The sequence below is a fragment of the Larimichthys crocea genome, chromosome XVII (assembly GCF_000972845.2).
Source record: "Larimichthys crocea isolate SSNF chromosome XVII, L_crocea_2.0, whole genome shotgun sequence".
NCBI classification, from domain to species: Eukaryota; Metazoa; Chordata; class Actinopteri; family Sciaenidae; genus Larimichthys; species Larimichthys crocea.
In genome coordinates, this window is record NC_040027.1 from 28971934 (window position 1) to 28984984 (window position 13051).

A 13051-nucleotide genomic window follows, 5' to 3' on the forward strand; every position below is an offset into this window, starting at 1 on the left:
GAGGCTCAGTGGGGTGTGAATGCATTTGTGGTAGTTTTGTGTGGATTCAGGCTGTTGTTGTTTCACATATCTGCTGCTGTGAAGAATAAAATATATCAATGGACTGATGTAGCACAGTCTGCTGGGGGAGAGCAACTAGATGACCATGCTGAACATAGAGGGTTTGACTCAGAACTAGAACTTATGTATTACTGACTTGAAACTAAATGAGAAAAGTACATATGATCTAAGAAATGTATAATAATGAGTGTGAGCACCTTGTAAGCTGAGTTGGAACAGACTTGAATTTATTGAAATGTGACAAACAATGAAATTAAAAGGAGAATCATTTAAGAGGGCACTGTAAAAAAAAATTGCAGCAGTGTTTCCGGACTTTACTCCTTGATGATGGTGGGAGTAATCATCTTATTGAAGGAATAGTATTTGCAATCATCAGGTGCTGAAATGTCCATGGTGGTGGTGCTAATTTTCTCCTTCTTGAAGCCGGCTTGGACCAGATGAGGCACCTGGGTCTCCTGAAAATCATTAACAGAGACAGAGCTGGTCAATGTTGAGGCGGCTCCCTCTTTATCAGGTCCCTTAAAGCCTGTTTATCATTAACTTTTAAATTATCGCAGCCTGTAATCCAGGTCGGACTCAGCGCAAACCTCCATGTGCACTCAGTGCACCTTGATGGAGAAGTGCACTCAAAGCAACAGAGATAAATATGAATGAAACACTAAGGTCCTGTTGAAATGCACGTCCCAGGAGTGGAAGAACAACGTGTTGATGATTGACAGGTACAATATCAGTGACTGGAAGACTGTACTGATATGTGTTATGACTGTTTGCCCTTCCTATGCTAAATAAAGTACATTTACTCTAATACACATGACAAAAACACTGACGACATTTCCTTCAGCTCATTAAAGTCTTCAATTAAAGCATGTACTGTACATACTGATCTTAGTGTGTCTCCCCAAGTGACAAAAGTATGTATATTAAAACCACTTGATTTTGTGTGTGCTGTTGATGGACACTCTGGTCCCATAATGCACAAAGGAAATACATAACAATGAATTGGAAATGGTGGTCAAACATTTTCATAGAGTTTTTAAATATGATGTTTTCTTTTATGCTAAGTGGAAAAAGCTGTACACTGATGCAATAGAACTGAGACTTTTTTTTGTGATTTTACACTAAATTTCTGTTGCATAAAGAAAATATGGACGGTAATTAAGACGTACCTCGAACATCTTCTCGATGTTGTCGTATTTGGTTTTGAGCAGCTCACCCCAGGAGGTCAGGTTGCAGTAGGTGAGGACACCACCGGACTTCAGCATCCTGTGAGCGTGACCCTGCAGACAAACGCAGACACAACAACAAATCAATCAGTCCTTTACTCCTGTTGGGACATGATCAAAAGAAAACAGACTACAGTACCTGCACCAAATGAAGCACAATGTATAATCGGAGCCTCTATCTTGACACTAAAGTCGCTAACATTGTTTATTGATGCATGTTTTGTGCTATCATTGAGTATTCTAATACATATTTCATGCAAACAATGCCAGGCATTCAGTGATTATCCTCAAGAATGTTAATCCTTCTAGGATTTACTTACTTACTAACTTACTGGTGTGTTGTGTGTGGATTTTAACTACCTACCTTAATGAAGTCAAACTGGTGAGTGTGCCATGTTTCCTCTGACAGGGGGTATGTGTCATACAGGATACCTGAGAGAGGACAGACAGAGTGTTAGCAGTGTGCAAATTAATCATCCAGATCTTGTCAAAAGCCAAAATTCCCCCAAATCTGGTTTAATGTCTTACCATCAAAGTGGTTATCTGGGAGGGTGGGAACAACCTCCTCCCAAAGGCCCTTCAGAGGGACGATCTACAGCAACATAAACATCAACCTTACTTGTCTGCATCAATAACAGTAAACTAGACCTGCAAGCAAACATATCTGTGATAAATCAATATAGGAAGATAATATAGGCTTGGTCGGGTCTACTGACCTTATGTGGTTGAGACTTGGCCCAGTTCTCCAGTCTGGCGAAGACACCATCGTTGCACTCGATGATCCAGTGCTCCTCGATGGGGTAAGACTCGATTTTTGTGGCAGCAATGGCCATACCGAAACCGATCTCCAGAACCCGACCACCTAACAGACAAAAACACAACAGCACAAGTTTAGGTATTCTGATGGCCAGTGATGTCAGGAGCATGTAATGTAATACAACTAATGAAATACAAAAAAAAGCTTATAAATAAACAAACAGTCTTTTGGGTTTCACTTGTACAACCCCACCTAAGATAAAGCAGGTAGTTGGGCAAGCAGGATCATAGACCTGATAGATCAAATTTTTGGTGTTATAGGTTGAAGTTTAGTCCCTCTTGCATGTGGAAGGAAAGCCAGTTGGTTGTAACGTGGTTGGACGGAAAGGTCAAAGGGTTTTATTTCCTCTACGAGGAGCACATAAATAGATTAAGGGGGTAAAGGCTATTTATTGTTGCTGAAGATTTACTGAGCTTCAGTGTAATAATCACATTTCAATGTCATTTTCACTCACTTCAACTGTGAGGAGCTGAAAAATAGGTGCATAAGTCCACAGAAACACAGAAAAGGTCAAAGATCATGTGACACTTTGAGTTAGAAGATTATATTTTTCCATTCTTTACGTGTTCACATTTAAAATTGTTCAACATTGTGGTAGGAAAATACATTTTCAGTGTGAGAACTCGCACGTAAAGCTAAGAGCAGATGAGCTGTTGCTCTCTGCAGACCTCCTGGCTGGTTCCCATGAGTGGAGTAACAGCTGCTGTAGTATTCGCAGAGCTCTGGGCTTCATGCTGCTCACACTCTCACACGTGTCCTCCAGATCACTTACCAAAGAATGAAGGAAAAGGCCAAAATGTGTGTAAAAACTAATCTTAAAATATCATAACAAAATCTCAAAAATAAAAACACCACCACATATAATTAATTTTGCATTTTTTTAAAATGTGTTTTGTTTTTTTTACTTTCATATGATAGTTGGACTGTTTGTTTGGGTTCTTTTTTTTGTGAGGGGTTGTTGTTTGTACTGCTAAATTAAATATATATAATGCACCTCACCTTTTTAAACACAATGTTTTATCACCTCACTTCATATTTTAGGATAAAGGTGTGTAGTAAAATATAATTTATATTTATAATGACATATAAAAACAATATTTTGATGTTATACATACCTGACAGCAAAGCAAAATGTAAAATGACAAACTAACTTATGAATGGCTGCTAATAATTTATGACACCCGCTTCAAAAACGGTTATTTTGGGGTAGTCCATATGCTCCCATTGTCGGACACACCCTTTAAAAGAACGCCGTGTCCGATGATGGATGCCGACCGGGGTAGATTTACCTTTTGAGGCTGCAACGGTCGAAAGAGAGTGCATGTACGGGGTCTCCCAGCGCTCCATCACGGGCTTGCCCATGATCTCCAGGTGTGTGTCGGTCTCATTGTAGCCGGCACTAGCGTCGTGCCAGGAGGCCTTGCAGTCCTCTCCCTTGGAGAAAATGGGCTGAGCGGCGGAGGTCATTTTGTTTTGATGTGTTGGAGGAGGCTGTGGTTGTTGTTTGGTTCTGGATAAACTGTGTCTCCGCACAGAAGAGGGTGAAAAGCGGGAGGCGGAGGTTTATATCGGGTTGAGAAGTGCTGACACGGCGGGAGTTATACTACAGGTCAAGTCACATTCCCAGAGAAGGATCTGTAGCGCACCGAGATCCTCTGGAGAGAGGAGCGCTCACTCCACGGCGAATAACATGGCTCACTGTCCTGGGATAGTTGAGCGAGTTGTTGCCCCCTGTGGTTGGCATGTGTAAGAATAAAGCGTAGTTCCTTTGGATTTGTATGTTTTATGTAGCCCTGTCTTATACAGTGAACATCTCTGGTGCAGTTTCATATTCATAAGTCTGCACAACAAACCTGACATGAAGGCTTTAAACAAACACAAACAACAACAAAAAATTGCGCTGTTGTTTATAACCTGCATCTGCAGTGTCTATAGCATCCAGTTTATTTCCATGTTATGCGTTTTTATGCAAACTGCATCCTCTGTAGCTGGTAAATGAAGCTAATGCAGAAGTGCTAAAAACTGTAATTGCTCGAGTGGCCACTTGAGACAGACTGCAGAAGTGAGTCAATCTCCATAAGTGCCCATATAAAAATGTCCAACTTTACAGCAGAAATAAACATGTTTACAGCCTGGTACAGAATACCGTTTAGTCAATTTCAGCGTTGTACAACTGTACTTTTAACTCACCTGTTCAAACTATATTAAAGTCCCAGTGTGTTTAGAGGTTTTTATTGACAACAATGGAATACAATATATGTTTACATTAGTGTATAATCACCTCAAAATAAGAATCATTATGTTTTTGTTAGCCCTGTATATCTACAGTGTGAGCGGGTCCTCTTCCATGGAGTCCACCATGTTGAACTGCCATTTTTCTACATTAGCCCAGAACAGACAAACCAAACAATCCTACACATTGTACCTTTAAGGCTTAAAGTTATGCTTAACAGCATGGCTGCTTTGATTGACAGGTAAGTGCCGTTACAGATGGTTTATTTGAGCACCCAGTCATCATTCAGCCCACCTCAGGTCCGCCGATGACCCATGTGTTTGCCGATATTTAGATTAACCAGGAGGCAAAAGAAAGCACAAGCAGTAATAGAGCTGCTGGTAATAGATTTTGTTACTAGTTTCACCTGTTTCTATGTTATGCTAAGCTAAGATAACTTTCACCCAGCTGTAGCTTCATATCTGACAGATTAAGCCAATGACTAGTATCAATTTTGAGTAGTATCAGGCCGATTGTCCAGTCAGAAGTTGACCTGGAAGTTGAGATTGCCCTGCCAGAAGGTGTCTCCTAAGTGTGGTCCACAGAGTGAACACCAGAGTGAATGCTCTTTTGTTATTTTTCTGCTCTCTGAGTCTTGGCATGGACAGCTGAAGTCAACCATTGCACTGGACACATGTACGTTTGCTCCTATTGCATAACATTATTGAGCAGTTTGATAAACTTTATATGTAGCATAAAACGCGGCTTTATCAGACGTATTAATAGCTACTATACCTGATGCCTGTTTCTGTATTACTACCCCAAATGCTCACGCAAAACTTTCAAACTGTAAATGCACCTGTTGCAAGTTCACAGCTGGTTTAAATGACACACCTTCAGCTTCTGTGTTAAAGAATATTTTATCCTGCTCTGTTTACAAACATAACTTATGCAGATGCTCCTTAACAAAAGGGAAAAAGTATTCTTCCTGTACCTCTATTTGGATGATGTGTAAATATTATAAGTCTCTTCAGGGCTATTATAGTCCCAGTGGGATTATATAAAATTTGCATTTGGTGTGATAAAGTCACTATAAATTTACATCTGATTATCACAAACACTGCAGGTGTCTGGGTATATTACAGGTATATTTGGTCTTAACCGGATATAAAAGATAAAGTTAATACTCGGACATTAGTTCCATGTAGGAAAAAGAAGAAGTAGAAACTTATTTTGCATAATCCATTAGTATTTTCATTACTTTCTTAAACAAATATGACAATCACTGGTTTCACATGTAAATATATTCTGTTTTCTTTGATAGTAAATTTAATAAATTTGGGTTTTGGACTGTTGGTCTAACAAAACAAAATATTTAAGATGTCAGTGCTCTGGGAAACTGACATTTAATAAACTAAACAATTCCCTGAGGAATACAGAGAATGTAATTCAGTATGGGAATAATATTAAAATCATGTTTAATTTCATCTTTTTATTTAAAGTGTCAATTATTTTACTTAGAAATGGCAGGGGACCTGAAAACAACAAGGTCCACTCTGCCCCCAAACCCTAACAAACCTTAGTTTATCTATTTTTCAATGTCACTTGGCCTTTTCCTGTGTGTTATATGACTCACTGCACAATGGGACAGAACGACAGTCAAAAATGGAACATCTGATCATCTTCACAGCTCCTCTACCCTGGTTACCCATCATCCACTTCACTCCCATTAGGTGAAGCTGAGTGGGACCGGCTCCTCAGTGAGGGTCCTCATCAAATCGCGGGTTTTCATCCATCTGCCACTCTTACACGAGGCTCTTCACTTGCACTGACTTTGAATAATACTTTGTACGGCAACCACAGCACTTTGACATGGGAAACAATAAACCATTACTCTTTTTCTGCAGTTCTCAAATGCTGTCATGTCACCAACCCCAAAAAGCCCATCATAAACCTTTTGATGAGCTTTAGCTCTAGGAAACGTCGCACTTTGGTAAATGCTGATATTGAATTGCAGGAACTACTTGGGCAGACGAGAGTGAAACCTAACTGGGATCATTTCCAGTGATTTCAGTTATTTTCAAGGATACCAGTTATATCAGTGCATAATAGGACAGTACTGTAAAGACACTCCAGTCCTCATAGCAGGGATTGTTAACTGGTTCAAGGTCTAAAGTAAAACTAAAGGTGAATATGCCTTTATTGTTGTTCCCTTCTCTACATGGGATTAGAATTAAACCACATGATTACTGCAAAATATATTTTTTTTAAATGTGAGCAGATGTGCTCTCATCCTAGCCAACCAAAGCTAATCATCAAAACATAGAAAAGAATATAATAAATAGAACAAAATAAAATGAAACCCAAGAATTTCTAAACCTCATATAATTTCACTCTAATCATTCTAATATTTCAATAGCACATATACTTTCCTCTTATGGCATATTCTTGTAGTCTTGTTTTTGTTTCAGTATCCTAAAATGTCCTAACATATCATTATCCTATTATTTCTGTTAGGCTCACACATTTATCTGTCTATCTCAGACTAGTTGTCAGACTAGTTGCTGTCTTTAGCATTCCTCTATCCAGCACATACAGAAGGCAATGTCCAGCAACTGGAGTCAAAGGGCAGACAACGTTTCTCACAGGTCAGCCAGATAATCCCTCTGTTCATTATCAGTCAGTTCAGAGTTCCCTTTTCCAATTCACATTCAAACAGACTTCAACATCTCTTTGCAGTCCAGAGCAGTGTATAAGTCATTTTATACTGCTTTGTGTACTGTAATACTGTATTGTAGTGACAGACACTAACTTGCAGAATTACATATGGAAGCAAAATATTTATAGATTGAATTTAATTGTCCATCAGGATTGTGACAAATAGTGTTGGTTTTAAAAACACATTACACATTTATGTCACATTTAAACAAACCCTGCACAGCAGCCCCCTAGTGGTAGTTGTGGTAAGACGTGTCACACTCTTGATGTCTTCTGGCAGCACAAATAGTGAAAATCATGTGATGGTTGATGATTACAGCAAAATTAATAACATTTCTAAATGGTCTATAGTACAATGTAAAAATGGACAGATTGGATGACTTTAATAAATTTACATGTTTAAGGTTAAACCTCATCCATTCTCCACCAAACCACATTTTGTTTGCAGATCCTGTTTGAATACCCAGAATGCTACTGCTTGTCTCCAGAGGGAGAGGAACTCTCGGTCTTACCAAATGAGCAGCTTGAAGGGATTACAAGATAAACTGGGACTGTTTGTTGAACAAGATGATTACTGAGGCCAAATGACCACGATTGACTGTGGAAGTTAAGATTTTAACCACATGTAGTGTTGAAGAGATTACTCTTTATCTTGCACTGTCAAATCCAGAAACTGTAAATAAGATATTTCCAAATTACAATATATGAACTACAGGAAATACCTTTTAATAAGACCCATCAGAGTGTTTACAGCAGCATATGTAAAGGTGTAATGAAGATTTTGTAGTATTCACACAGCAAAACAACACCCATATAGCAGCCACTACATCAGTAAATATTTATTTTACAACATAAAATATAAAACATTAATTGCATTATTTTGCTCACCGAAACTGTATGTAGATCATTTTTTTCACCATTCAAAGGCTTCTGCGTCAGTGAAAATAGTATAACTAGAACAGAAGAGTAACCAGGCAGGATTTTGTTTTGTGAAAGATTATATTATATTATCCATTATACTGTATTTCTGTTACAAAATGATTTGGCCCCACTGTGTTAGGGTGGTGGAATAAATCTCACAGAGGGATACCTCAAAACCTGAAAACATAAAAACATGTCTGCAATGCTCGAAACGAAACTGCTTTGTGTGTGTGTGTGTGTGTGTGTGTGTGTGTGTGTGTGTGTGTGTGTGTGTGTGTGTGTGTGTGTGTGTGTGTGTATATGTGTGTGTGTGTTTGGGTGAACTGACTCCCTTTCATGGCTGTACTTTAGTTACTATAGTAACCTTGTGGTGACTCCACGGTTGCAGTAGTAACACATGTTCACCCCTTCAGACCAAAGCCGAGCAGGCATGTAGCTGTTGTCAAGAGCAGGCTGGTGGTTGTAAATCTGCTGGATTGCCTTGCAGCTTACAACAGGAAGAGGGTGCTGTTTTTTCTCACGCTTGAGAAATAATTTATGGTTATCGGAGTCTATGGCTTTATTGTTTTATGACATCTGTCTCAGATGGATAATGCAAGACTGAATTTCATGACAGTGAGTGTTGAGTGCTGGTTGAATGCCTTGGGACCTCATTTAGCTTTAGTTTTAGATTTATTTATTTGCACAGTTAAAATTACATAGAAATGACAAAAAATTGAACTGTAGCTTTTATCTATATTAGATGATAATTAGAAAATATGATCCACTGATTAGAAAACATTGTGTCTGTGTCAGGGAAAATATCTGAACTAGTTCCCTGTTCACAAAGGGCTGCAGTTCTGTCAGTGCCTTTAAAGCAAAACTGAAAAGTCTCCTTAAAGCTGCTCAGCTCTGTAACCACTGACTTTAAACACAAATATCTATACATTTATTTTGCCATACACTTTCTGCTGACATGGTATGTCTGTGTGATGTACTGCTGTGTGTAAAATTTGTTTTATGTGTTTGTTTTGTGCTGTTCTGTCACTGTGCGTATGTTTTCAATGTGACCTTCCAAAGGACTGCAGGTCAAAATTATAGCCTTGAGCTAACTCTGGTACAATACATGAAATGGTAGCATTTCTGTTTAATGTAGTACAAAAATACACAGTGTGAATGTAGCTGAACATAAATTGACAATTCTGATTAGTTAACTGACAGAATTTAGAGGACACGAGATAATCATATCTTCTTACCATCCTCCTCCCGCTCCATTTGAACTCTTTATTAACATTATATATTAACATCTCAGGGAAGCCAATCTCCTCTGAGGAACATGATCAAGTTGTTTTCATTGTAATTAAAAAAAAAAACCTGTTTTGATGGACTCCGGTCCCGGTGGAGAGTCTGTTATAAATCTGATGTGTGACCTCATTTTGTCCTCCAAAATGATATTAAAGAGATAAAGACAAACAAGAACATCCTTCAGACAAACATTATGAGAAGGTGAATCGCATTCTGACAGTTATAGTTCCCACTGGGAGCTCTGTGTAAGCGAGGGGAATACTCCAAAATGTGTGCTTCTATTTTTATTGTTAATTAGTTCTACAATTATTGCATGAAGTGAGCTACATATTTGACTTTGCACATGCCTTAAATGACAAACTATATAGCTACATGGACAGCATTTGTACAAATGCACTAGTTGCTGATATACAGTATGAGTTTATGACCTACTGCTACTAAATGTCCTGCTTCTTGGTACTAGCAGAGGCTGATATGAATGGTTTTTCCCTCTGGCAGAAAATGTTTCACTAAATCTGACATGACTTGAATGTAGATATTGTTGAACCGTCAGGAAGTGCTGAGGCATTAATTCAATAAAACGTCTATGATAGGATGTTAAACTATTCAAAAATTGAAAGGTGGGCTGTTCTCACACCCTCAGTCTGATTTTCTAACACAATGACTTTTCCTCTCTAGTAAAACAGTTTTACCCTGAAAATCACAGCCTTCCTGCTTATGTGTAAGACGCTTCAATGTAAGAAATTCCTGTATCTAATTTTAAAAAAGCTTAAAAAAAAACAAATATTAAAAACATTATAAAAGTATTTAAAAATAATAAACAAAATAAATAAATAAAATAATAAAAATATTAAAAAACACTAAACATTATTGTAAGAGTAGTCTATTTTTTATTTATTTATTTTTTGCTAAAATTTGAATGATGCCTATGGAAAAATTGCTTAATTGTAGTGACAAATATGAACTGTAATTTAAAAAAAAGAGAGAAAAGTTCAAAATCTAGTAAGCAAATATGATTATTCAGAACCACATATGGCAATACATAATACATTTATTTAGATAATTTACTAAAGTACAGAACTATTGGCAACAAAATGTACTTAAAGTGTCAGTCATTACACAGAATGGTTCCTGTCAGTATTATTGTACTATTGGATAACCGTATTGATAAATTAACATTCAGGACTGGTGATGTAGCTGTTTGAGGTGCTTTTAGGTAATTTAATCTGTAGCAGTGTTTCATGTTTTATGAACCGATCTTGTGTTTCGTGAGTAAAATCTTAATCTGAAAAGTAGCTCGTAACTATAGCTGTGAGATAAAAGTAGTGGAATAAAAAGTACTGTATTTTTCTCTTAGATGTCAGAAAGTGTAAGCAGCATTAACTGAAAATAATTTGTAACTGTAAAAGCTCAGCTACACCAAGTTTTCTTTGGTGCAATGTAAATCAACAGCAACAAGGCAGGATTGCACATTGCACGTACATTTATAAATTTAACACTCACCAAAATTACATGTACTCCTCTCAAAGGCATAACCTGCATGAAAGATGTCCCTACTTTCATTTGTACTAAAACTGCAAATACAAACAAACAAATAAAAGATGCTCATGTGATTTCATACATCTGTAGTATGGTATTATAATCACAAAACCATGATTTTTTTCTCAGACTATATAATTGTACCATCATAATTTAAAAACATTGCATCCCTAAAGCACAGTTCTTAAGGAAGTGTGCTTAGTTACTTTCCACTACTAGTATTCACCTAATTTCTTTTACACTTGTAGAAATGCCATTGTAAAGATGTTTCTTTATGTCTATGTCTTTATGTTTATGTGTCCAACCAGGATACAGGATAGGACATGATATTTTATAATGTATATGTTATTTGTGTTGTGCTTTCCTCTAAAGCACTCTGCATGTTCTCTGCACTTTTGTATACTGCTTTCATGTAACCTACTGATTTTATACTGATGCTGATGTGAAGTACTTTGTCACCTGTGTTAATATGTAAATGAAGTTTCAGTCACTGACATTTTTACACTCCATAGCAGGTAACTCACAGGTGTATTAATGATTACTGCATTCCCTTTGGTGGTGGTCCTGCTATTGTGTGTTCTTGATCACTGTCACCATTACTGGGACTTTTAATGCAACTGAGCCATTGTTAAACCGTTAAATCCACCTGTGTTTTTGCAACTTTGACAAGTGTCTGCAGTGCAACCACCATCCCTCATACCTGTGATCTCCATCTGTAAATAAATGTAGTTTGTTTCTACATTCATGGACACCATTGTGCATCTGTGACTTGTTAACACTCAGACTTCTGTCGCTTATGATCACGCCAGGCTATTTTTACAAGGAAATGGTTATTGTGCCTGACAAGGTGTTATTTAATTGCACTACATTATGTGTCAACTCGCTCTCTCTCGGTTAGATTTGCATTTCATGATTTAAATGTCACTGCTTAATGCTTGTTACTTCACTCGTGTGATGATTTATTATCTCAGTAAAAGAGTCACTGGATCATCTCAGCCCTGGTTTCAGTAGCTGAAAAGTAATGGCTTGAAATGTGTTGTACACATTCATGTAAATATAGACACCCTTTTATGTTATACGACTTTTGTTTTTGGCTTCTGGCTAAACTTCCAGTTTTGAAATATAAAAAAATATTAAAATATCTTACTAATTCTTACTTTAGCTGTACCGCATGGTCAAACACAGCTTTGGGAAAAAACTAAAAAATGAAATTAAAATTATTACATTAAATTAAATAATATCATTTGACTTTGAAAGTTTACTCTCAGGTGTAACGTGAATGCCACTTGTTCATGTTTTCTGTAATGTAGTACTAATTTGTCTATGGTGTATGTGATTTTATGATTTGAGAATTAAATCTGTTTAAGCTTTTATCCTGCATTTTTTTCTCCTATGCAGGTCTATCGAATAGATAAACATAACACTGACGTTAACATTTACATCACTGACATATTCACACACTGTTATGTTATGTTTATGTTATGCTACGGTAATGTTATGTTATGGTTATGTTAATGTTATGTTTATGCTATGCTATGCTATGCTATGCTATGCTATGCTATGTTTATGGTTATGTTATGTTATGTTATGTTATGTACCCTCCAGGATCGCGCTAAGGGTATAGAGCTGGTCCACAGTTCCATGACCAGGACGAAAACCACACTGCTCCACCTGAATCCCAGGTTCGACAATCTTACAGACCCTCCTCTCCAGGACCCCCAAAAAGACCTTCCCGGAGAGGCTGAGGAGTGTGATCCCCCTATAGTTGGAGCACACCCTCCGGTCCCCCTTTTTAAAGAAGGTAACCACCACCCCGGTCTGCCAGTCCAGAGGCACTGCCCCCAATGTCCACGCGATGTTGCAGAGACATGTCAACCAAGACAGCCCCATAACATCCAGAGCCTTAAGGAACTCCGGGCGACGTCATCCACCCCCGGGGCCTTGCCACCGAGGAGCTTTTTGACTACCTCGGCGATCTCAGCCCCAGAAATAGGCAAGACCACCATGGGGTCCCCAGACTCTGCTTCCTCAGTGGAAGTGTCCACCAGCGGGTTCGGGGGCCGCCACAACAGGCACCGACCACCTTGCGGCCACAGCTCCGGTCAGCTGCCTCGACAATGGAGGCACGAAACAAGGTCCACTCGGACTCAATGTCCCCCACCTTCCCCAAGACGTGGGTGAAGCTTTCCTGGGAGTGCAAGTTGAAGCTCTTTCTGACCGGAGATTCAGCCAGATGTTCCCAATCACGCCCCTCCAGGTCTCACTGTCACCGCCCAT

General features: G+C 38.3%; 1 protein-coding gene across 1 annotated transcript; it reads right to left on the reverse strand.

Moving 5' to 3' along the window:
- Window positions 1-263: 263 nt before the first annotated feature.
- Window positions 264-3794, reverse strand: gamt (guanidinoacetate N-methyltransferase). The gene is made up of 6 exons (XM_010742670.3): window positions 3390-3794; window positions 2000-2145; window positions 1812-1875; window positions 1648-1715; window positions 1227-1337; window positions 264-515 (listed from the first exon to the last, which is right to left on the reverse strand). The coding sequence occupies exons 1-6, from the start codon at window positions 3565-3567 to the stop codon at window positions 375-377; spliced, it is 708 nt and encodes a 235-aa protein (XP_010740972.2). The 5' UTR covers window positions 3568-3794; the 3' UTR covers window positions 264-374.
- Between the last annotated feature and the right edge of the window lie 9257 nt (window positions 3795-13051).

Coding starts and splice junctions, on each gene's coding strand:
- gamt (XM_010742670.3), bottom strand. CDS start 3,567: ATGACCTCCGCCGCTCAGCCCATTTTCTCCAAGGGAGAGGACTGCAAG. Junction 1,876..1,999: donor CCAAGTCTCAACCACATAAG/GTCAGTAGACCC, acceptor ATGTTGCTGTAG/ATCGTCCCTCTGAAGGGCCT. Junction 1,716..1,811: donor CCCAGATAACCACTTTGATG/GTAAGACATTAA, acceptor GTCCTCTCTCAG/GTATCCTGTATGACACATAC.